Below are 23,772 nucleotides of genomic sequence, written 5' to 3'. Positions count from 1 at the left end.
CAAGCAGTTTTAGGGACTTTCTTCATTAAATCCTCTCTATATTCGGAACTAACGTATCAGGGGTGTGCGACTGACGGCAGATGGCAAAACAAATGGACTAGAAAAGGGACCTTCAGGGCCAGGCAAGCCCGGTCCTGAAGGAATTCGTCTTCTAAACTTGAGTCCTGGGGGGTCTGAGGCTAGGCAAAAGGGGCACTACTTGGGTCAGTTCAGTAGGGGAACACTAAGTCTCGGGTGTTCTGTGACACAGTCAGGTAGGAGACTTTCTCAAAGAAATAGCATCCTAGCCTCCGAGGGCACAGGGGCATTGACTCATTGGCTGTCTATGTCCTTTTCCCTCCCAGTGTAGCCACCCTGTGCCGGTGTCGCAGACAAGACAAGGGAGGGTTTCCGTTGCGTCCGCCTGGCCGCTCCCCTCGCGGGGACGAAGGTGCCTCTTAGCTTTGGCGGGTCAGTATAAGCCGCTGACTCCGATCGAGACCCTCAGGGACCGATACCACCCTGAGCCGTATGAGGTCACCATGGAACCGCAGGTTGGGACTCACTCGAACTCCATAGCAGAATGCCGTGGAGCTACAAACTCGAACCTGATCGCATGCTTCACAGGCCGCTCATTCACTCTCTCACACACACACACACAGAGGTTAACAACAGTCCTCCCACCAATTCCAATATCCTGTTTCCTGTAGGAGGGGATCAGCCTCCTCTTCTGTCCACTGGGACAGGACCTGATTCCTGACCTGATCCCTGATTTCCCCGTCTGAAATACCATCAGACGGAGAGCCTGTAGGAGGGGATCAGCCTCCTCTTCTGTCCAATGGGACAGGACCTGATTCCTCCTGGGGGATCCTACCTTGTCCGGACGGCCACCTGGTGAGTCTGTCCGTCCCTCCACGGAGTCTGGCTCTGGTTGTAGCCCAGCTACCCGGGGGCCGAGATGCCGTCACGAAAGAGAACCCGGAATACCGTCGGGTGGCGCCACCTCGTTCGCTGCCGGAGTCCTGTCCCCCGGTCGGCCGGAGCCATCAGTCCAGCGGCTCAAGGGGCCGGCGTGGTTGTATCTCGCTGGGGCCTCCAGAAATGTTACGGAAATGACAGGCCAGCCAAGAAACAAGCACCACTCAGAGGGTTGGAGTACTCAGATTTATTACGCCGGCGGGCTCAGAGGGGCTTCTGCTCCGAAGCTCTGAGCACCTCCAAGACGTGTGCATGAGGTTTTATAGGGTTAATTACAAGCTTGGGGTATTTGGCCAATAGGCATGGAACAGCTTTAGCAACATCATTATCACAAAAGTAGAGACAGGGAGGCAGGAAACCAACATTTCAAGGTCAGATATGTCTCTTTGAAAATCCAGTTGGCTAGCAAAAAAAACATGAACAGGGAATCAGCAAACCAACAATAATTAACTCAGATTTACAAGTTAGCCCAGCAGAACTCAGATCAGTAATCCGACACTTGTTACACTTAGATTTGTGAGTTAGCTTGTTAGCCCAGCTGGGCTTTTCCTTCACATACATAATGATAGTTTGGTATACATAGCAGATACAAATCATTATACATTTGTCAAAATCAACAGGACGTATAACATGAAGAGTGAACTCTAACATAAACTATGGACTTTAGTTAATAATGTGTCAATATTGGTTTATCAGTTTTAACAACTGTACTTCAATAGAGAAAGATGTTAATAATAGGGAAAATTGGGGGTTGAGTAAGGGGGATATATGGGAGCTTTTTTCTCATTTTTTTCTGTAAACCTAAAATTGCTCAAAAAATAGTCTACTAATTAAAATGTTACATAAAAAAAGTAAAGATGAAATAACATTATTCTTAGATAAAAACTGAGAGGATCTACCATCTGCAGACCCACCATACAATAAATACTACGGAAATTCTTCAGGCTGAAACTAAGGGACACCAGATATTAATTTGAGTCCACACATAGAAAAAAAGGAAAACTCTAAGAAGTTCAATGAATTCCAAGTAGTATAAACTCAAAGAGACCCATAATGAGAGAAACTATATTCAAACTTTTGAAAGCCAAAAACAGAGAGAAATCTTGAAAGCAACAATAGAGAAGCAACTTGTTATATAAAGAGATTCTCAATAAGATTAACACGCAGAGATTAACAGAAACCAAGAGGTCCAGAAGCAGTGGCATGACACAGTTAAAGTGTTGAAAGAAAAAAAAAAACTGTCGTCTAAGAATTCTATATTTGGCAAAACTATCCTTTTAAAAAAAGGAGAAATTAAGACATTCCTAGATAACACTGAGGGAGTTCAGTATTAGAATTGCCTGTAAGAAATGCTAAAAAGTGTACTTCAGGCTGAAATAAAAGAACGCTGGACAATAACTGAAGCTATATGGTGAAATAAAGAACAGTAGCAAAAGTAACTGCATAAATAAATATGAAGGCTAGTATTGTGTTTTGGTTCTGGAACTTGTGTTTTCTTCCTATATGATTTACAAGACAAATGTATAGAATGATAATTATGAATCTACATTAATGGATATAATATATAAGATGAAATTTGTGATAAAAACATATATGGGGAGGTATGTAGATGTATAGGAGCAGAATTTGTATACTATGGAAGCTAAAGTAGTATTAATTCAAACTAGTGTGTAACAAGTTTAAGATATTAATTATAATCCCCAGAGTAACAACTAAGAAAATAACTAAAAAAATACAAAAAAGGAAATGAGAAGGCATATGGTGCACTACAAAAATCAATTAAATATAAAATAAGGAAGCAAAAAAAGTGAGTAAAAAAAGATATGACACATGGAAAACAAAAGGCAAAATGGCAGAAGTCCTTCTTTACCTATTACAGATGGAATTATGCTCCCCTCAAATTCATATATTGAAGTGTCAAAACCAACAGTACCTCAGAATGGGACTATATTTGGAGATATGGCTTTTAAAGTGGTAATTAAGCTAAATGAGATAATTAGGGTGAGCCCTAATCCAATATGACTGGTGTCCTTATAGGAAAAGATCAGGACATAGACACGTAAAGAGGGAAGGCCAGGTGAAGACCCAGGGAGAAAACGGCCATCTACAAGCCAAGGAGAGAAGCCTCAGGAAAAAAAATCAACTTTCCCAACACCTTGACCTCAAACTTACAACCTCCAGAACTGTTAGGAAATAAATTTCTGTTGTCTAAGCCACCTAGTCTGGGGTACTTTATTAATCACTATAAATACAAATAAATTAAACTCTCAGTCAAAAGGGAGAGATTAGCAGAATGGATTTAAAAACATGATCCATGAGTTTACATGAGATTCAATTTAGATTCAAAGACACAAATAGGTTGAAAGGGAAAGGATAGAAAAAGATTTTCTATGTAAATAGTAACCAAAAAATGAGCTGGGGTGGAAAATATCAGACAAAGTAGATTTTAAGTGAAAAAAAAAAGCGTTACAAGAGAAAAAGATGGACAGTATATGTCTTAATATGCTCAGGCTGCTATGACAAAATATCATATGCAAGGTAGCTTAAACAACAGATACCTATTTCTCAGAGTTCTGGAGTATGGGAAGTCTTAGATCAGAGGGCCAGCAAGGTTGACTGGGATCTGGTGAGAGCCCTCTTCCTGGCTTGTAGACAGCTTACTTCTTCCTGTATCCTCACATGGTAGAGAAACAGAGAGCAAGCTCTCCGGTCTATTCTTATAAAGGCGCTAATTCTACCATGAGGATCCCACACTCATGATTTCATCTAAACACAATTACTTCCCAAATACCAAAATACCATCCACCTCCAAATACCGTCAGATTAGAGAGGAGGGCTACAACATATGACTTGAGGGAACAAAAACATTAATTCCATAACAATATATTTTGGTAAAAATATAAATCTATCAAGGAGAAATGACAATTATAAACATATACATAACAACAGTCTTGCAAAATATGTGAAGCAAAAATTGACAAAACTGAAGGGAGAAACAGTTCTCCAGGAGAGGCTGTATGTTATGCCACTAAACAAGCCTCAATGAATTTGAAAAGATTAAAATCATACAAAATATCTTCTCCAGTAACAATGGAATGAAACTACAAATCATAAAAGAAGGAATACAATGTCATTTTCATTTTGTGAGACTGATATAATAGTCCCCTCCGTCTGAACAGCACTTTCAATTTAGCAAATAACAGAGCAAAAAAGGTAAAGGTTAAAAGTAATTTCAACTGTAATGATGGTGGCATGAGTAGGCCTGAAAGTTGACAGTAACATCACAGTTGTTTCAGTGGTAAATGTAAGGATGGGTAACTGAAAGCCTTCATTACATATATCACGTAGCCACAGAATCCTACCAGAGCCAAGAGAGACTAGGGGCAGCTCAGGACATTCTGATCTGTATTTCTTTGTTTTCAACTAATTTGCTAGGAAAAATGTCCAGTACACTGGTGAATAAAAAAAAGTTCACAAGGCAGACTGTTTACATACAAGTTGTTTTCCTGGAAACATTTTACAATCATTCATTTACATAGCTACCTGGTGACACAGGGCAGAGTAATCATATTATTTCCATTTTATTTTGTGGATGAACACAGACATGACTTCCATAAAACTAGATACCCTTTTAGAGATGGCTAGAGCAAGACGGCAAACTATGGCCCATAGGCCAAATCTGGCCTGTTGCTTCTTTTTCTAAATAAAGTTTTACTGGAACACAGTAACGCTCGCTCATTTATGTATTGTTTATGGCTGCTTTCACACTAAAGCAGCAGAGTGAAGTAGTTGCAACAGAGACGCCTGGCCCACAAAGCCTAAAGTATTTACTATTTGATCCTTTAAAAAAAAGTTTGCCAATCTCTACTAGAAAATTAGAATTCAGTGGGCTGACTGTTATCATGCCACTTATCCTAATGTTTCTTATCTCAGGAATAGGAAATTTTGCCTAAGAAACATGACGTAGTCAAGAGAATACAGTGTTAAAAGAGACAAAAACAAAACAAAAATTATTTTTCTGGTTGTGCCATTTACTTTGTGACACTGAGAAAGTTACTTCTCCCTCTCTGGATCTGTTTCCACACCTGCAAAATAAGGGATTTAGGCTATAGGAATGCTATTTATCTTTCGAATTAAACTATTATAGTCTATACTACTTAGTTTACAGATTAGGAAATGGTAGTGAAGGCATAAAAATTCTTAAACTGTTGCATTTTATTTTTTATTTCTCCACGTGGACAAAAAAAAAGCAGTGAGGCACCTTAAATCTCTTACCACAACTGCCTTAAAAGTGAGTAATATTATCTGATTTTACAGGTGAGGAAACTGAGGCTCCAGAAAGTACAGTGTCCTGCACAAGGTTACCAGTGCTTAGTGCTTCATTGTCTAGTGTGTTAACAACACAGTATGTACAAAATCAAGGGCCGTAACTATAAAATGTACAGAGCAAGGCAGATAATGTAAACGCTGGGTAGTTCTGTGGTGAACCAGGGGCCGCATGTCGTATTTAAAGGATGCAGTCACCACTCAGCAAGGGCTGACTGCTGAAATATAGGCATGTGGGTCCAATATTGCCAGATCTTTAGATTTTACAAGAGACACTGGCTATTTCAAATTTTATTTTAAATATTCTAATTTTTAAATGCCAGCAATTGATTTAAAAATTTAAAAAATAGAGCAAGCTAGATATATTAGCCCACAGGACAAGTTTGCAAATCTGTACTAAATAAACTTAAAACTGACAGATTAGTGATCTAAGAATACACTGATATCTCAATTTCAGTATGAATTTTTAATTAACTAAAGTAATGGGGGATAGGGAGAAATCACAGCATCAGTATTAATCTCATATCAGAAGTGCTCATACTAAAATCACATGATTGAATAAATTGCTTCTCTCTTTTTCAGGCCCTGTGGCAGAGGTATTAATAAATAGGCAAAGATGTAAACATGTCATCTGAAAAAAAGATCTTGGATAATATTATAACAAAAAAAAATCTGTTCTTAGGTAATTGAAATTGACCACATTTGTACAATGAAAAATCTCATAATGAATTTACACTGAGGCTTTAAATATAATGGGTATGGGTTAGAGTTACTGATTTATAACTTTTAAAAGTAAGATATGACAATTAAGGAAAGAAATGTATGTTGTCACTTTTTTTAACGTATAGAAAGCCATCTGAGAATATTGTACATGCTTTGACAAACAATAAACTAAGCTCTATTTAAAATAAAGCTCTGACCTACTGGTCATGACCAAGGGAATTAATATAATGTCCAGTTTTCCTATTCAAAAAGTCATAGGGGTGGCAGAATTTTGCTATTTGTTTTTTTGAAGTAGATGTTAAGGAGGGCAGCAGAAAGATGGAGAGGGAAAAATAAAGAGTACTTCTTAGAAACATTTTTGGTTTTTATGAAACAACTGCACCACTAATTATACCCCCATGAGATGCTGTGATTTTGAATATGGTTCAGTAGGCTAATTATTATTCAGACGTTTAAATGAAATTATCAGTGTGGTACAGGGAAAAGAACTACAGGTAAAATGAATTAATTTTCTTCACTGGCTTCCATTAAAAAAATTAAAGATAGCTTTCTACTAGGGAAAGCACATTCTAAAGAGCAAAACAAAATTTAAAAGAAGATGAGATTACGATAATAGTCTTAAATCGATGACATAACTAGTAATATTATGTTACAATGTTGTTTCAATATGTTCAAAACTAAGCAGGATTTCCCCCACTAACTTTGTAGATTACTCTCACTTCTGCCTTTCTTCAGATCAGAGGAAGCTCTCTTATCTATCTGTGGCTTGGAAATACTTTAAATCACAGCTTCAGGTTTTGTAACAAGAATAGGTTGCCCAGTTACACTTATATTTCCTTAAGTACTCCACTTTACTTTGCAGATATTTAAAATAATGATGGGAGCCCATATCAAGTGAAGTGTTGATAAATGTTGGTCAAATGACTAAATCTCTCAGTCCCTGAGTTTATCTCTAGAATAAGGATAGCATTGTTATGAGAATTAAATCAATCATGTCAAGTACTTGGCGCACAGCAAGTGTTCAACAAATGTGAGCTCATTATTATTACACAATAAAATGGTTACTCACTCTTTTGTTGAGACAAATAACAGGCCACAGGCTGCAACCCAGTGTACAACAGCAGCAGAGACAACCACACAGCAGCCATTTCACATTGACTGGGAGAGCCTTTTTCAAACATGCATTCACACGGCCAATGCTGGTCTTAAATTCTTCAGGGGCCACCTACAACAAGGGCACAATCTTTAACAATTTGTGGGCAGCTTTCTACTATTTAGCCCTAAACCTAAAGAAAATGTTTGTCTTATTACAAATACTTTAAGGAATTACACATATCTAAATATATTTCCTCCCTATCTTCCCCTATAAGTATGTATGATATACTCCTGGATGACACTAGAAAGCAAAACAATGTAATTTTGTGTTTACAGAACTTATTCTGACATTCAAAAACAATCTTCTGAAATTATCAACAATAAAATGACAAAAATAAAATTGGTAGCAAAGGATACTCATCAAGTAATTTCCTTACCAAATGTTTGCATTATTAAGGCAATATTATTTGTCGTCTTCAGTAGCTCTGACTAAAGCTTGAGTAAAACTAGAAGCATAATAGAACAATAAAAACCTAAATACTACCAGAGGAAATAGAATTAAAATTAGATTTTGGCAATATTCCTGGATTACTTTTAAAATGGCAGCTCTCAAACCTTTTCTCCCTGGCAAATTTGCAACATAACAATTTTAACACTTGCCATTGTTTGTAGGGAAAAGCTACACTAACAAAAGACAGTGATGAGTGATTACATCAAAATGATCTTAATATTCAGCATAAAATGAACTCATAGCTGCTATAAATTTTGGAAGATGAGCAATCCTTAAATATACAAATTGAGTATTTTAAATTATTACCTCCATTCCTTGAAGTAGGTGCTTGCACCTCTCTGTAGACAATGACATAGTCAGTTCAAAGGCAAGAACGTGACAGGCATAATCAGATTTATACCAAAAATTCTGCTTGAAGGTTATATAATTCAAAGGTATACCCAAAATAGTCTGCTTTCAGTGAAACCACAATTTCAGATCACAAAAATGATTCCCTTTCATTTAGAAAGCTGTCCAACTGTAAAATTTATGGGAAATTATGGGGAAAAAATTCTAGCATCTGGCTGTACAAGCAAAAATTACAACGTTGTTAGGAAAAAAAAGCTGCTGCAAAATAAAAACCCCATTAAGCATGTTTGATATCAAAAATACAGACCTTTGCAACTCTTCCAAGTAAAAACTGTACTAGAGGAATCAATTTATTGCATTTTTGTCTTTTACTAGACCTCTCTTAGAATCAATACTACAAAACACACACTTATTAGAAGATGTTACAAAGATACATGACCACAGAATACCATCATGATTAAAACATTCAGTAATTATTATCATCTTTATTAGAATTGTTCATGCCACTCAATAATGTTAATTGCCTAACCCATAAATTTGATTTCTTCCTAATATGTTAACAAATTGCAAAACTGTAAGGCTCAAAACTGTATTTTCAGGAGGAAAGTTAACTAATTTCATTCTTCAATATGACCTAAAGACAATCACTGAGTAAAAAGAATTCCAATTCAATGGCTAAATTTCTGGGGCAAATATGAAAATAAATGCAGAGAACCATGCCTTATAACTGAAAATACCAATAGGCTAAGCACATTAAGACAATAAATTAAGATCTAGATTCTAGTTTCCTATTAGTTATGAAAAATCCAAGTAAATTCATTTAACTTTTCTGTTTTTGTTTCCCATCTATAAAGTGAGAAAAATAATCTTTGTTTTACATATCACACAGGGAATGGAAACCTTAGGAAGAACCTCCTGAATAGCATGCTTTGAGAAAAGAAGTCAGTGAATCATCTTTCTTACTAGATTTGGAGAAAGAAAAGCAAAGCTCTCTTTTGCATGGAGTATATCACCTGAAGGCGAGGGTTGTGGATCAGGTAACTACTAATACTCCACAGCTTTGTTATACATTCTGTTATAAACAAAAGGATGATCCGCTACATTTTGAATGCAAATTAATGCTCTTCAGTTCTTCAATTCTTTAGAGAAAAGATGCTCTTTTAAAAAGGTACCAAGTTGCTACCTTAAAGTTTACCTCGCAAACAGTGATATTCAACTTCTTTTTTCCTTAGTGAATCATGGAGCAATCAAATGGAAATTAAAATAAGGAAGATATATTCATAAATTCAGCTTTAATCTGTAATATAACATTATTGTCAACTCTCTTTAAGTTGTGTATCCAGAAACACTAACACATTTTCAAAGATGGCAAATTCTGATATAAACTCATAAAATTATTAAATCTGTCTGTCTACAAATTTAAGTGCTTGTAAGCACAATTTATATTTTAAAAGTAAATTTTTTATTTAAAAACTTTTATTTAAAAGTGTATAAGCATAGATGAAAGAAAAAGTAAAGTGGGGCTAAAGCCAGAAATGAATCAATCCAAAAGGTAAAAATTGATTTTTGTTCAAAATTCTGTTAATGAAATAAATTATATGCCAAGGTATATAAAATTTGTTATAAAATTCATCTTTCATTACATGCTTCTGGAAATGAATTAACAAAAACATTTCTAAAATGTGGCTTCTTCCCCCCCAATACTTTTCACTTTTAACAAATAATATTCGCAATTTGTCCTCTCTTACCATAGACAAAAAGAAAACATTCAAGTTACTAAAACTGAGAATCCAAGTTTTTTGAAGTCATAACAGAAGTATAATGAAAAGAAAACTTTTACTAGAATTTCAAACAACAAACTAAAATTTGCATTTTGACTTTAAAAGGAAGCCAGAATTGTCTTTGAAAAAAACTATTTGAATAACAGTAAAAGTCATAAAACAGAGATAAAGGCGTAGGAAATGAGAATTGGTCAACTCCCAATTTTAAACAATGTGAAAGAAATGTTTAGTTAACTGGGTGGAATCAGAGTTAATAGCATTTTACTCATTTACTTCCATATAATTGAGTATCTATAGTAATGAAGGTTGGATGGAAGCCCTTTACTTTGTAGCTGAACGGCGGGTTGTAAAGAAACATTTAATTCCTTTTGACTTTCTTGGAAAGAAAAAAGAAAACCACATCATAAAGGTGGGGGAAAGGGTCATAATATTTTATAACAGGATGCAAGAGCTCTGCAAACAGAAGAAAATCTAAGCAAAACCCAGCAGGACTGATTTGCCTCCTTCAATCGTGGTGAACACAATACTATCAATCACTTGTCATATTGGATCACAATAGTAAAGGTGGATTTTATGGTTTATGGTTCCCAACACTGCACACTAATCTACCCATAACACCATTTAATTGTTTCAAGCCGAGGGCTGGAACCTTTTACTTCTTTTCTAAACTTCTGTGGTTCTTTCATTTTCTGGTCACCAGAATGGTATGTATACACCTGTTTCGTATATCCTATCCTGACAGGACTTATCTTTAGAGAAATGGAGAAACAATCTTTCCCGTGCTTAATATAAAAGATTTTCATTTTATATGTATTAAAAGCATTAACACAAAAGAAGCACAAAATTAATATTCAGCCACAGAGCTTATCAAAATGGCTTTTTAGGCTCTCAGAGTTCACTCTGTAATTTTGCTTAGTTTAGGCATTAAAAACTAGTTAGAATCTCATTCCTGCTGGAAGATTGACTTTGTAAAAATGCATATTTATTTTTCTATTTTAGCTACTGCATTTATTCATTCAAAAAATTTTACACTGCTGTTAAGTCTGGAATTCAAACTTTTTTTCTTTTAGTTTTTTCCTGAAACATGCAAATTCTTTTTGCCTTTTCCCCACAGTTATCAGAGAAGCATTTTGATAATCCAGAATAATTTATGCAAATGAAATAGTGCCTACTGGAGAAATCATCTCATTAAAGAAAAAATGAATAAAAAGAAAATAAGTCACCATGTGACTTTTAAAAACCAGACTTGCAGAATTTCTTTTTGTATTTTTTCATCACCAAACACTAAACTAAGAAAAACATCACAGTATCATTTATGCCTCATCTGATACATGAGAAATTGTGCGTACTTTAAATAATGCACACTAGAATAAATATCCAATCATCATGATATGTGCTACAAAAACGGTCACCTGAAAAGAGTGGATGTCTTTAAGAATAGCTCCTATCCAGATCTTTTAGGTTGTGTGAATGTATACCAAAAGCAGCTTAATATTCCTACTCCTCTAGTTTAAATAACTGTACCATCTTTGTGCTGGTGGAATTTCTAGCTTTAGAAGGCTTGGAAAGAAATGAAGAGGTGCGAAGAAGTATTATGAAGATTCCTCGAGGACAGAAAACTGTTCATTTCAAAGATGAGTAATTCTTAATTCTGGGAACTCTAAACTGACATATTTTTGATTATTCATTTTCTGGAATTTCTTAGACTTGTAATTTAAACATTTTTTAAAAAACTAAACCAATAATAAAGCTGGATATAACAGCATAGACAACACGTGTGGCAGCATCAAGGGAAACAAAGAACTTTTCCATTGGAGAGGTTTTAATTCACATTCTCATTAATTTTAATATTCAATTTGCCATCTTTCCACAAATAAATTATTATTCAAGAGGTTTTTTCCACAGCTATGTTTTCAAGTGGAGAAAATTTTATTTATTTATTTATTTATTTATTTAACTTTCATTTCTCTCCCTTCTGTCTTTTGTGCTTTTTTTAAATTGAAGTACAGTTACAATGTGTCAATTTCTGAGGTACAGCACAACATCTCAGTCATGGATATACATATATATTCCATATATTTGTTTTCATATTCTCTTCATTGAGGTTATTACTAGATACAGAACATGTTCCCTGTGCTATACAGCAGAAACTTCTTTTTTTACATCTATTTTTATATATAGTGGTTAACATCTGCAAATCTCAAACTCCCAAATGTATCCCTTCCCACCCCCTTTCCCCTGTAACCATAAGATTGTTTACTATGAATGTGAGTCTGTTTCTGGAGAAAGCATTTATGATTAATTCATAGAATTCAAATCTAAATCTGAACTGCTGCTTCAATTGGTGAATTATTCTAAATGATCAGGATAGGAAGGTAGAATATAATAGAGAGTGAAGCCAAAATCTCAAACCAAAGGGCTCTTTGTATCCTAAAAAGATAAATGGCCACCTATTTTCTGATATTAACTTAGCCAGGGACTATCTCTACTTCCTTATTACTATATGGAATGATTTGACATTATACATTAGGGGAGATAGAAAAGGTCAATAGTCAAGAGAACAAATTATTGGTGGAACCAGAGAATAAACCATTACTCAGATGAATATAAAAGTAGCAAAAGCAACTAAAAATTGAAAGCTGGTGAGTAGAGAAAACTGGAAAAATAATCAAGGTGAAATTGGGGTACACTGATGAAGAGTGATCAATAGCAACCACAAACTTACACTGAGAAGCAAATAAGTAATACGGACAATATACTAGGACGTCTATATATTCTCTTTTTGCCTTTGAGCCTTTTCCTTTGGGCCTATAAGTTAGCATTACTGTTGTTAAGAGGATTTTCCAAACAGTTTCAAATCCTAGGAAGTCTTTGAATATTGAGCTTCACTGCTGGAAGATACTACTGAATGTAAAGGAAACAGGGAACAAAAAGGTATTAACAATTTATTGCAGTAAGTCCAATTTTAGAAACTCAAATTGTCTAAAAGGTAGAAAAAACATCCAACCAAAAATTTAATTCTTTTGATGTATGACAAATCATATCCCAAGACACTTAACAATTAATAGTGATCCAAAGTTGAGCAATGATAACTTCATTAACTCTAAAAACATTAGAAATTACTGACCTAAATGAAAATGATTACAGCTAGCAGTGCTGAGAGAAAAAGGCAAAATTGGAAAAACTTAACAGATAAGTAAATAATGACTGGCATTAGTGAACAATGACCAAAATAACTGGTCATAGGCTAGTAGTCATGGAGATAGCTAACGACACAGCCTCCAGTTACCCTGGCCTCTTATTATTAGACTTCATTATAGTGAGTCAAAGCATTTGTCATAGCACTGAATTAAGCCAGAAAACAATGCTTTTAGAATTGAAAAGTTCGATGCAAACTCTCACTTACCTTCCCTGTTAGAACTGAGGGAAATTCAGTATCAAACTTGTTGCTCAAGCCAAACCTTAAAAACAAAGACAGAACAAAATATATTCTACATAGTGTATTAACTCTTTCCCTTAAAAAAAAGTTACAAAGTGATGCATTTTTCTTTTGATGTTGTGACTTAAAAACATATCCTAAAAAGAATTTGATATTTACAGAAAATAAATTTCTGACTTTTAATCCAAATTAACAGTAAAAAAAATTAAGGAGCAAATGTTAAAGTAGGGTTCTAATTAGATCCATGATATAAGATTGAAAATAACAGATTAGAGAAACACTGATATAGAGCTTGAAATATCATAGCTTTTGATTGAAATGTTTCCGGTAAAGCCCACTTTAGTTGATAACTGCTGGAACTAGCTGGTGGGTTGTACGTGGGAGTGGATTATACTATTCTTTCTACTTCTGTATACATATGAAAATTTTCCTAATAAAAACTAATATAACCTTTGGAACTATAGAATTTGACAACTTATGATCAGTTACTACTCAGATACTCAAAGATTGATTCTTATGAATGGCTTTTATGTATATACTCAACCAATTTGGAGAAAACAGATCATTTCAAAAGCTCTGATCTCTTCAAGTTATGTTCATTGAAATCTGTACTAAGTCAAAATGATTTTATAAGCCTTTGTTCACCTACTTGTTGATTTTAGTAGGGATAACAAAGGTCACTTCCTGCATGTTATATCAGAGTGACTACAATTTTATGTTAGTGGCTGAGGTGTTGTAAGCAAAAAGGACAAAACACTAACTTTGAATAAAAAGTCCTTGTGAGGTAGGTAATAACAGGAACAGTTACCAGGAACTATCTACTCACAGGGGTAGACACTGTGTTATGTAAATATATCACCGTTAAACTTAACAACCCTGCAAGAGAGGTATTGTCACAGACAAGGAGTCTGACAGAAAATTTTTTTTCAAAATGTAATTAATTAAATGAATTGCCCAAAGTTATACATCCAGTAAGAGGGGGAAACCAAAATTCAAATGCTAATCTCTAAGTTCTTTCTGTCCTATATTAAGTTCCCTGAGAAGAGAAATTAAGGCTTATTTATTTTGCTATCTTCCACTATGCTTAGTAGCAAAACGGAATCTAGTAGGTGCTTAATAAGTTAGTTGAATAACAAGGTACTGTATGTCCTATTTGATTCTACTGATTTATGGCACTTTGGTCTTAGGGTCACTTTAAAGACATGTTAAGAATGCAACGTCCACTTAAAACTCTCTGTGAGAATATCATATTATCCTTGTATCATTTATGCTAATAGCTCTTTTTCAAGGACACAAGCCAATCTTAAACACAGACTCTCTATACTTAGCGGCTAGCAGTAAGGTACATATCTGTGCATAAATATATTTTACCTTGTATGTTTAGAATGTATTTTAAAACAACAAATTCTGTATTTTAAAATAGTTGAGAAAATTAACAATTATAAAAAGACCTTAAAGTCATTATAAAAAAATTTCATTACTTATCTAGGTGTCAGTACAACATGTAATAAGAACATAATATTCTCATAATAACATTCCCTTTAGATCTATACATAGAGGAGTATAGCCAAATTTAAGAAGGTATATCCCTGTACATGAATTTTTATGGCAACTTTCACACACTGTTCGAGAAACTGACACTCTAGTATTAACAATATATTGGCAATTATATTAATTAATTACTAATTAAACAATCAATAACATGACAAATATTTAATAGAGCAAGAAACATATTTCATTTAAACTGTATTTAGCTAAATAGTGACTTTATCACTAGTCAAAAAGATGTAATTGAACTCATTATTCCACAAAGAGTAAGTTCTTATTGCATAACAAAGAAATAGATACAGGTTTCATTTTTAGAAAGTAGACATGATACATTTGAAAGTAGAGCTCTATTTCCATACCTTGTCTTTTAGATGCAACGTTAATAACACGTCCCTACATCCATTAGAGATTGCTGCCATTACAGCCTTTTCCAGTGGCCATTCTCTTACTAGATATAAAATATGTAGAGGCTATAGACAGATGTATTCCTCAAAATGGATGGACTATTTCTATTATTTAAAAAAATTTTAGCTTTGCTATTCTCCCTTTGCATTTATCACTGGACAAATGAACTTTCTTTGCCACTTTAATATCCCCTCCTTTCTTAAACTTTTGAAATTTGACTTTTGATGCTGTCACTTTACTGAAAATAATCTTATTCAATAAATTTATTCAGAAAGATAAGTTCATCTTATTTATTGCCAAATTCAATGTCCTTTTCTCAGAACTTTTCTCCCTGACTTTGCAGCTATTGTTGCTGTTGACCACTCCTTCCCTAACACTCTCCCATTCTTTCACTCTCCTAACACTCTTGTCTTTTCCCTAAGTTTAGCTTTCAGTCATCTGTTTCTCTTTCTAAAGGAACTATAACAGTTCATCTGCTTTTAATGGCTTTGGCAATTACTTCTATGCTAATAGTCATCAACTCTGTATCTCCAGTTCTGTATTTTCCAACACGCTCTAGTACCTCATCTGTAACTGCACACTAAAAATTTCTATTTGGATATCTTGCTACAAAATAATACACCTTCAGTGAAAAACGTCTAAAATTAAATGTTATCTTTTATTGGAAACTGGCTCCCCCCTTTCAAATTCCTCATCTCTATCAATGGCAGATCGACTCTCTTTAACCTAGATCTTGGTATCGTTTTTGCATCTTCTCTCTCCTATTTTTTGTAATGTGCTTATATCCAAGTGGTTCCCAGTCCTGTTATTTGTTCCTTTGAAATCATTCTCATAACATTTCCTTCCTTTCTGGTGCCACTGCCATGTTGGCTCTCGTCTTTGCTCATGTGGTTCCTCTTGCTTCCTGTCCCTAGTTGAAATCCAACGTGCAGCCCTTTAGGCTCAAGTCAAGTTCCAACACCTGCTGGAATGCCTTGGATGCTCAAGCCTTCATGGATTTCCCCCTTTCTCTGAACACTCATAGCCAATTTTAATCTGTACTATACAATTCAACAGTCAATAAAACATTTTCTTTTATTCTTTGCTGATCCACATCAATACCTTAAAGGTAATTTTCCTGTTAACTTTGTAAAGCAAGGCCTGTACTTTGCTTTTTCTGTATTCTTCATAGTGCTTAGCCCAGTGCTCAGCTTCTCAAGAAATGCTTGCTAAATTCACATTACAAATTTTCTTCTCTAATATAAAAAGGGATTGCCTTTTCTAAAATAAAAAGTATATTAGAAGTGGTAAGGAAAATATCATTCTACCTCTTAAAATATGGCCTACATTTATCTACTTCAAAAGGTATAAAGATAGGCAAACTAGGCTCAACATATTCTCATAATTTTGGCTAAAAGGCAGTAGCAATTCTGTTCTTTCCTACCAAGGATTTCTTTCTTTAACTTCTCCACTAGATACTTAGCACTTGAAAAGAGTACTTAACTTGGGTGGGGGAGGGTATAGCTCAGTGGCAGAGTGCATGTGCATGAGGTCCTGGGTTCTATCCCCAATAACTCCAATAAAAAAAATAATAGATAAACTTAATTTGCACCCCACTCCAAAACCAAAACCAAAACCAAAACCAAACCAAACAGTACTTAAATCATCTTAGGCACAACATTTTACTTAGTAGCTACTAAGAAAGTGTTGAAATGACTGTTGCTAAATAAACACCTCAGCTCTGTCTCATGAGCAAACCAATAAGTTAAGAAGTATGAGTCCACAGAAGTTAGACGAGCTCATCTACGCATTACTGATCAGAGACAAACGTTAGTTAAGATGTGGAGTTGTTCAGCATTAGACAAAGGCACTTGGAAACTGCTCACGTTGTCATTTGAATAGCTTCATTAAATACACAGCCTATTATGGGTTTGAAGCTGACCCAGCTGGTGGTTCTTAATGATTGTATTTTACTTGTCAAGTGTCTCCAATACCCCCAATTTTAATTTCTTAGATAATTCTTTGGAGTAGAGGAAACTGAGGCAAAAAAGTTGCTCTTAGTTGCTCTTCCCTTTCCTCTCCCTCCCTACACCCCTCACTGATTTTAATTCTCCTGAAAATGGCTATACATCAGCCTTTGAAAACCTCGCACAAGTTAAAGTTCACGTGTTCGGGTTGTTTAAGAAAACAGATCAAAGTGTAGTATAATTCTGCCAACAAGAAACATGACTTCACTAGAAAAATATGCACTCACAGTAACACTGATTCTGAAACATGTGCATTAAACTCTATTTATCAAACCAAGGACAAGGAAAATCTATGCCATACAATTAAGAGATTTTTAAAAATTATAGACAAATTTATTTAATCTTCCATATGGAAATAATCATGTCCTGCTGCTGTAAAATAATGTAAAATGACACATTACCTACCACAGTTTCAGTATTGTTAAAGACTAAAATCTTATAAAATATGTATCTTATACAAACACAAATTCACAATGCTTCACTGTAATTCCTCAAAGACAGCTGTTTGCAGAAAAAGCATTCATTCCATTCATTGATTTGAGAAGTATCAACATTTGTAGTGCTCTGTAAGTTTTTGCAGAAATGTACTATTTGGAAAATCTGGCCATATTTTTCAATTTTATACATAATAACTTCATCTCTTTTACATTAATCTTAATGAGAATTTTACATATCCTTGAGATTGGTAACCTCTCATCTCTGCTAACTTCTATACAGCTGTACTATCAATTATCTATATATTTTAAGTAAGGTATGGTAATATCTATAAATAAGAAAAAAATCTCATGAGGTGTAATTTTCCTTATATTTCAATACATTGGATCCAAATATTTATCTTAAAAATATCAAGAAAAAAAAGATTGACACTAGCTTATATCCCTCAGAGGTATAGTATTTCTGAAACACCTGATACTTCCAAGAGACATTTCATTATTTCTGTTTCTAAAATTTCAAATCTGTGGGAGTTAATTTAGCTATATATATTTTTTTAATTTGGAAAAAGATCCCCAAATATCCATTTATGATTGTCATCATCTCAGATTAGGAATTACAATTACTGGGGTTAGGGCATTCTACTTCTCAAAAAATTATAATTGATTGATGAGACATTAAAAGATTACTATCTTGTTAAAGTAACTAGAAAACCAGTATGTTAAGATGTAGACAGGAGTATTCTGACACACAGGGGTTTGCTCAACAAACCTTTCAGAGATAAGGCTATACCATATCCTCTCCCTCCATCTGGTGGGTTATCCTTTTCTTTTCTTTTCTTTTTTCTTTCCTCTTCTCTTCTCCTCTCCTTTTCTTTTCTCTTCTTTTCTTTCTTCCTACCTACCTACCACCTACCTACCTACCTACCTATCTCTATGCTCAGAAAACAAGAACTCTTCAGAGCATGATTCAATTAACTAGTATTTGCTGAGGGCCTATAATATAGCACATGCTATGGTAGGTATATTGAATTTTACTAAAGTGAACCAATATTCATCCAACTCACTTTTATTGAGTGTCTACTTCAGGGCAAGCACTGTGCTAGGCACTGAGGATTCAGAGGGAACCAGAGATTGTTCCTGCTATTTCAGCTTACAATTTAGTTGTGGCAGAGAAGTCTTGCAGAAGGTGTGACATATGGGGTGAGGGCGGTGAGTACTGGAATTCTAGATGTAGGTCCCAGCTTGAGCAGAGGCAAAGAGGTAAGAAACAGCATGCTATGGAACAGGAAAATACAAGCTGAAAGGGGAAATGTCAGAAGACTTGGCTGATAGATAGGCAGTGTGCAGTTCTATCCTCCATGTTATAGAGCTTAGACTTGATCCCCCAGGTGAAGGGAAAACCACAGAAGTCTTAAACAGGAAAGTGGTGTCTCCATCTAGCAGCAGGCTGAGGGATGGATGTGGAGGCGACAAGGATGAAGGCAAGGTGAAAGGGGCCTGAATCAGGAAAGTGGTGTTAGGGAGGAAAAGAAGAAAATTTTAGGTCATATATTATTAATACATGCTGACTGCTTAGCTGTGAGAAGTGTGAGTAGAAGAGAAGAATCAAAGGTGAATAATGGGATAGGGGGAGGTACATTTACCAGAGTTGGAGAACAAAGTAATAGGAGGGATATTCTGAGGGGTTGGGATGGGGGTGTGAGAGGATGTGGGGGGATGAGTTCTGTTTTGACTGTGTTGAATTTAACATGTCGGTGAGCTATCAGGTGAGAAAGCCTAGATTAGAGTCTGAGCATAGTCTGGTACAGTGATACATATTTGAGAGACATCAGATAATTGAAACCATGAGTCAAAATGAGACCATCTAGACAGAGGAGGGAATGAGAAGAATAGTGGGCTGAGAACAAAACTCTGGAGATCAATGGTATTCAAGGGGCAAGGGAGGAAGGGAAACTCACGAATGAGACAGTAAAGGAACAACCAGAAAAATATAAGGAGAATCAGGGAGAGGGAAGAGGCCAAGGAATTCTCAGGTTTGCTTGGCAGGCAAAATGTTTTTTTTTTTAAATCAGAATTTGAACACCTTTAGGCAAAACATATACCTTCCAGATCAACAAATGCCCCATCATTACTGATGGTGTACCATTTTTCTGTCACCTGTTTTGCCTCTTAAGACCTGTGTTTGTGATCCCCGGAGTAGAAGCCTCTGAGAAAGAGGCAGTCATTATAAATCTCATTTGCATCAGAGAGGACCAGAAACATAGGGAGTTGAAGATGCCCACTAATTTAGCAACAGAGGGTCATGGTGATCTTAATGAGGCCAGTTTGTGTGTGGTCATGGTGGTAGAATCCAGATTACACAGGGGTGAAGAGGAAATAGATATGGTGAATGTAGCTACTCTTAAGAAACTTGGAGAAACTAGGAAGAGAGACTAGATAATAGCTAATGGGGAATGTAGGTCTAGAAGACTTTTATTTTGTTTTTAAAGAATTAGAGAGACTCAATATGTTTATAGACTGAGTCGAGTGAGGTAATATTATAGAGACAGGGCCTGCCTGGGAGGAGGCTGGAAGAGAAGGGTATGGAAGGCAGCAGTGTAGGGGTGAGCTTTGAACAAGTGGAGGGACCCCTTGACCTCTGAGTCTGGAGGAAGAGAGCACAGGATTTCAAACCTAATTAAGATCCAATGCACGTTTTTCAGCAGGAAAGCAACATGATTAAATTGTGTTTTAAGAAAATTAGTTTGGCACAAGCATGTAAGAGGGATTGGAGTGGGAAGAGGTGGCAGACTGTGGCCATAATTCAAGCACGAGATGATGGCGACCCAAACTAGAGAGATGCCAGTAAAAATGGAGAACATGAATAATCTAATAGACATTTTAAAAGGCATGATGACATAATTCTGAGACAGATTGGCATAGGACAATTCAAGGAGAAGGAAGAGTTAAAATGACTCAAGGATTTGAAATATTACCCTGGAAGATCGGAATGGTAGTATTAGGATCAGAAATGGGGCAAGTGAAATGCACAGCCAATGTGGGGAGGGAAAATATTGGGCTTAAGCTATACTGAGTTTGAGGTGATGGCTCTCAAAATTTTCTTAAATGGAGGTACTGGGAATAGAACCCAGCACCTCGTGCATGATAAGCAAGCACTCTACCACTGAGCTATTACCTACCCCCCTCAAATTTTAAACTTTGAAAAGAAAGAACATCCTCTAAAGAACAGATGACTGCACAGGGAATGAAAAAAAAAGGGGGTGGGAGAGAATAAGAAATATTTCATTCAGATAGGGCAACTAATACTCACATGTCAGAAAAAAAACTAAACAGAAGCTGATATTTCAGACATCTCAGAATTAGATTAACTATTTCCTAAGGCTCTTACTTTACCTATTGTAAGGAAGGTTTTACAGTCGTAGAAAGACCAGTTTCTCAGATCCAGTAAAACTTTCTCCTAAACATTTAAACTTTTCTTCAAATGTCAGACATTTAACATCAAATGTGCCTTCTAGGTCAGAGAATGCGTACAATATAACTAAATGATTTTCCAAACTATATACCTTGGTTAGCAACTCAACTATCAGTTTGCTGCTTTTCAGGTTTTGGCTTCAATTAATATCAACAGTTACTATGAGCACTACTATTTCATATTCCTTATTCTAGAAGTTTTAAGCTGGGAGGGACATAATACATATCACAAGGGTCTGGGCATGGCAAGTGTCAGTGCTTTACTTTCAATTGAAAATAGACTGCTAAGTGTTGTGTGAAAAGTAGAATGGAACCACAAATAAGTTTCAGGGAACTTAAATTCTGTTTTCTTGCTTGTTCTTTGTTTTCTGAATTTTAGAAAATAATGAGGGGGAGAAGTGTGGAATTTAAAATTATGGACTGGAATAAAAAACATTTTTCTGTTCAGTCATGTGAAATAATCTGCATGAAAGTAACCTCTGGCGCCAGAATCATAATTAATTTGAGTAATAAGTTGTCTCCCTAGTGATGAAAGGAATGGAAGTTAAACAGCGCAGTAAGCTGGCATCTGAACATTGCAGGCTATCTGCAAAATTCTTGGACCAAGAAAAATTGTGTTAAAATTGCCTAACCAAAAGGCAGTTCTAAAAATCTCCCCAACTCTTCCACAATTTCAAAATCTTTTTTAATATATTTCATGCAAACACCACAAAAGTATATTGCTAAAAATACTCAGTGTGTCAAAATTAAAAGCTAACATGATGAGGGAAGGTGGTGCATAATATGATTTCAGATAATATGAACTCAACTGAAAGCCAGAGGAGCTACGTGAGCCATTATCAAAATTAGAGGCAGCGTGATTTGATAGTAAAAAGTCTTATTTTAAAAATGCAGTAAATGCTAGCACAGTTAAGAGGATGAACATGACACAATACTCAAACTTCCAAGTATTTATAGTCCAAGCACATAAAAATGAGAACGCACTCTTCAAAGACCAGAGAACTGTCAAAATTTTCCTTTGCTTTGCAACTACTATGCTATGAGGTCCCTCCCCCTTTTATTTTCTCAAATATGATCCAAGATTTCAATTAAAAAATAACCCTGTGTAAGTTTTCAAAAAATCATTCTCCTGGGGGACTAATTTCCATATATATTTAATATTTAATATTTGGGCATACAAAATCTCCTGAAGGTATCTTAAATTATCTCAGAGCTGAAAGGCTTTAGAAATCATCTAACCTAAACCCCTCATTTTACCAATGGAGAAATCAAGGCCCAAAATGGGAAGTAACCTGACCAAGGTCACAGGGCCAGTAAGAAGCACAGCTGGGACTAACATCCAGAAGCCCTCATTCTCAATACATTGCTCTTTCTTCCTTTCATAGCTGCCTCTCAACCTGAACCTCTAACTGTGATACTTAAGGAATGTCAGAGTGAGGAGTGATCAAGGCATAGAAAGGACTGTTGTATTCATTTACATAAGGATTAAATAGGGAGAATGGATGGGTGAATATGTGGGTGGGTGGGTGGATATTCGCCAATGTTATTCACAAAATACATTACGTCTCTGTTTTGAAGCGTCCAAGCCTAGGTCCTGTCACTTGTTACAGCAGTCACCGTGTTCCACTAGACAATCAGCAGCAAAGAATCCGCTGGTACATTCTGCAGTTTAAAGACTATTCATGGCCAGCATACACAGAAGCAAGGAGATTACCCCTATTCCAATTCCTCTGGCTCCCAACCCCCTAACTTCCCCGTCCTACGCTCCCTCTTTACCTGGTGCATCACATTTGCATTATCCTCACTTCCTTTTCACCTATCTCCCTCGGTTTCTCCATTTAGACCAGGTGTCCTTTCCTAACCGTATACCTCAGTCAGCCCTCCCCCACTCCACAGGCCCCCTCGATCACCTTATTTCTCTGCCGCCAAATCTCAGCTTTTTCAAACCCCATGGTCCCCTCTCGCTTACACAGTGATGTGGCCGGCGCCCCGCACCAATACAGGGTCGGGGGCATATCTCCGCAGATGCTCCTCGCTCACCACCCGAGGCGGGGGCGGCGTCTCCTCCACCTCTTCTTCTTCCTCCTCCTCCTCTTCTTCCTCCTCCTCCTCCTCCTCCTCATCTTCCTCGTCATCGTCGGGCCCCGATACCGACGACGACGACGACGGCGACGACGACGACGTTGCCGCTTCTTCTTCCTCCTCCTCCTCCAGTTCCGAGATGGTGTCGAACTCCGCCATGTTGGGCAGCAGGATGCTCATCACGTGACCTCTCGATCGCCGCCACCCTGAGGGAGAAGAGTTTGAACCTGCTGAGGTGCTGGAAGAGGAGGGGGAACGAAATGCCGAGAAAGAGGAGGGAGGTAGGGACAGGATTTGAGGAGATGCGCCTGCGTGGTGGGGTAGACGAGGGTGGAGGGGTGTTGGAGGCGGGGGCATGAGGGAGAGGAGCAAAATCAGTGTACGCTTGCGCGGCTCCGGGGAAGGGGGGCGTTAGAGGTGAACTCTAGGGAATTATCGAGGTCCGTCCGGTCTGCGGGTGCTGATCTTAATGCTGCTGTTTGGCTTCTGCTTGTATCCGGGGGACGTATCTTCTGGTTTTACTTCCTATTAATTCATAGTGGGTATTATTACCCGCTTTCCCTCCAGGGCAGGGAAAAGATACTCTGTAAAAGTGAGGTTAGAACTTTGCCCCATTTATCTCAAGGTGTATACCAATCCCTTAACG

The 23,772-nt window shown here is 36.4% G+C and overlaps 1 protein-coding gene and 1 non-coding gene across 3 annotated transcripts in view; both read right to left on the bottom strand.

Moving 5' to 3' along the window:
* The window catches only part of CHIC1 (cysteine rich hydrophobic domain 1), a 41,178-nt gene extending 17,727 nt beyond the window's left edge, over positions 1–23,451 (bottom strand). The window contains exons 1-4 of one of the 2 annotated variants that reach the window (XM_072955828.1): positions 23,014–23,451; positions 13,148–13,202; positions 7,076–7,231; positions 1,130–1,359 (exon numbers count right to left, since the gene is read on the bottom strand). In XM_072955828.1, coding sequence (XP_072811929.1) covers positions 1,330–1,359; positions 7,076–7,231; positions 13,148–13,202; positions 23,014–23,306 — 534 coding nt within the window. In that variant the 5' untranslated portion in view covers positions 23,307–23,451 and the 3' untranslated portion in view covers positions 1,130–1,329. Of the gene's footprint in view, positions 1–1,129; positions 1,360–7,075; positions 7,232–13,147; positions 13,203–23,013 lie in introns of those variants that run through there. The other variant, XM_006217152.4, reaches the window with a different exon arrangement.
* On the bottom strand, positions 20,680–20,756 carry TRNAD-AUC (transfer RNA aspartic acid (anticodon AUC)). Its single transcript has one exon. It is a non-coding gene; the product is annotated as a tRNA-Asp (tRNA).
* Positions 23,452–23,772: the final 321 nt, after the last annotated feature.

Source organism: Vicugna pacos, chromosome X (genome assembly GCF_048564905.1).
Source record: "Vicugna pacos chromosome X, VicPac4, whole genome shotgun sequence".
Classification (NCBI taxonomy): Eukaryota; Metazoa; Chordata; class Mammalia; order Artiodactyla; family Camelidae; genus Vicugna; species Vicugna pacos.
This window is presented reverse-complemented; position numbering and strand designations above follow the sequence as displayed.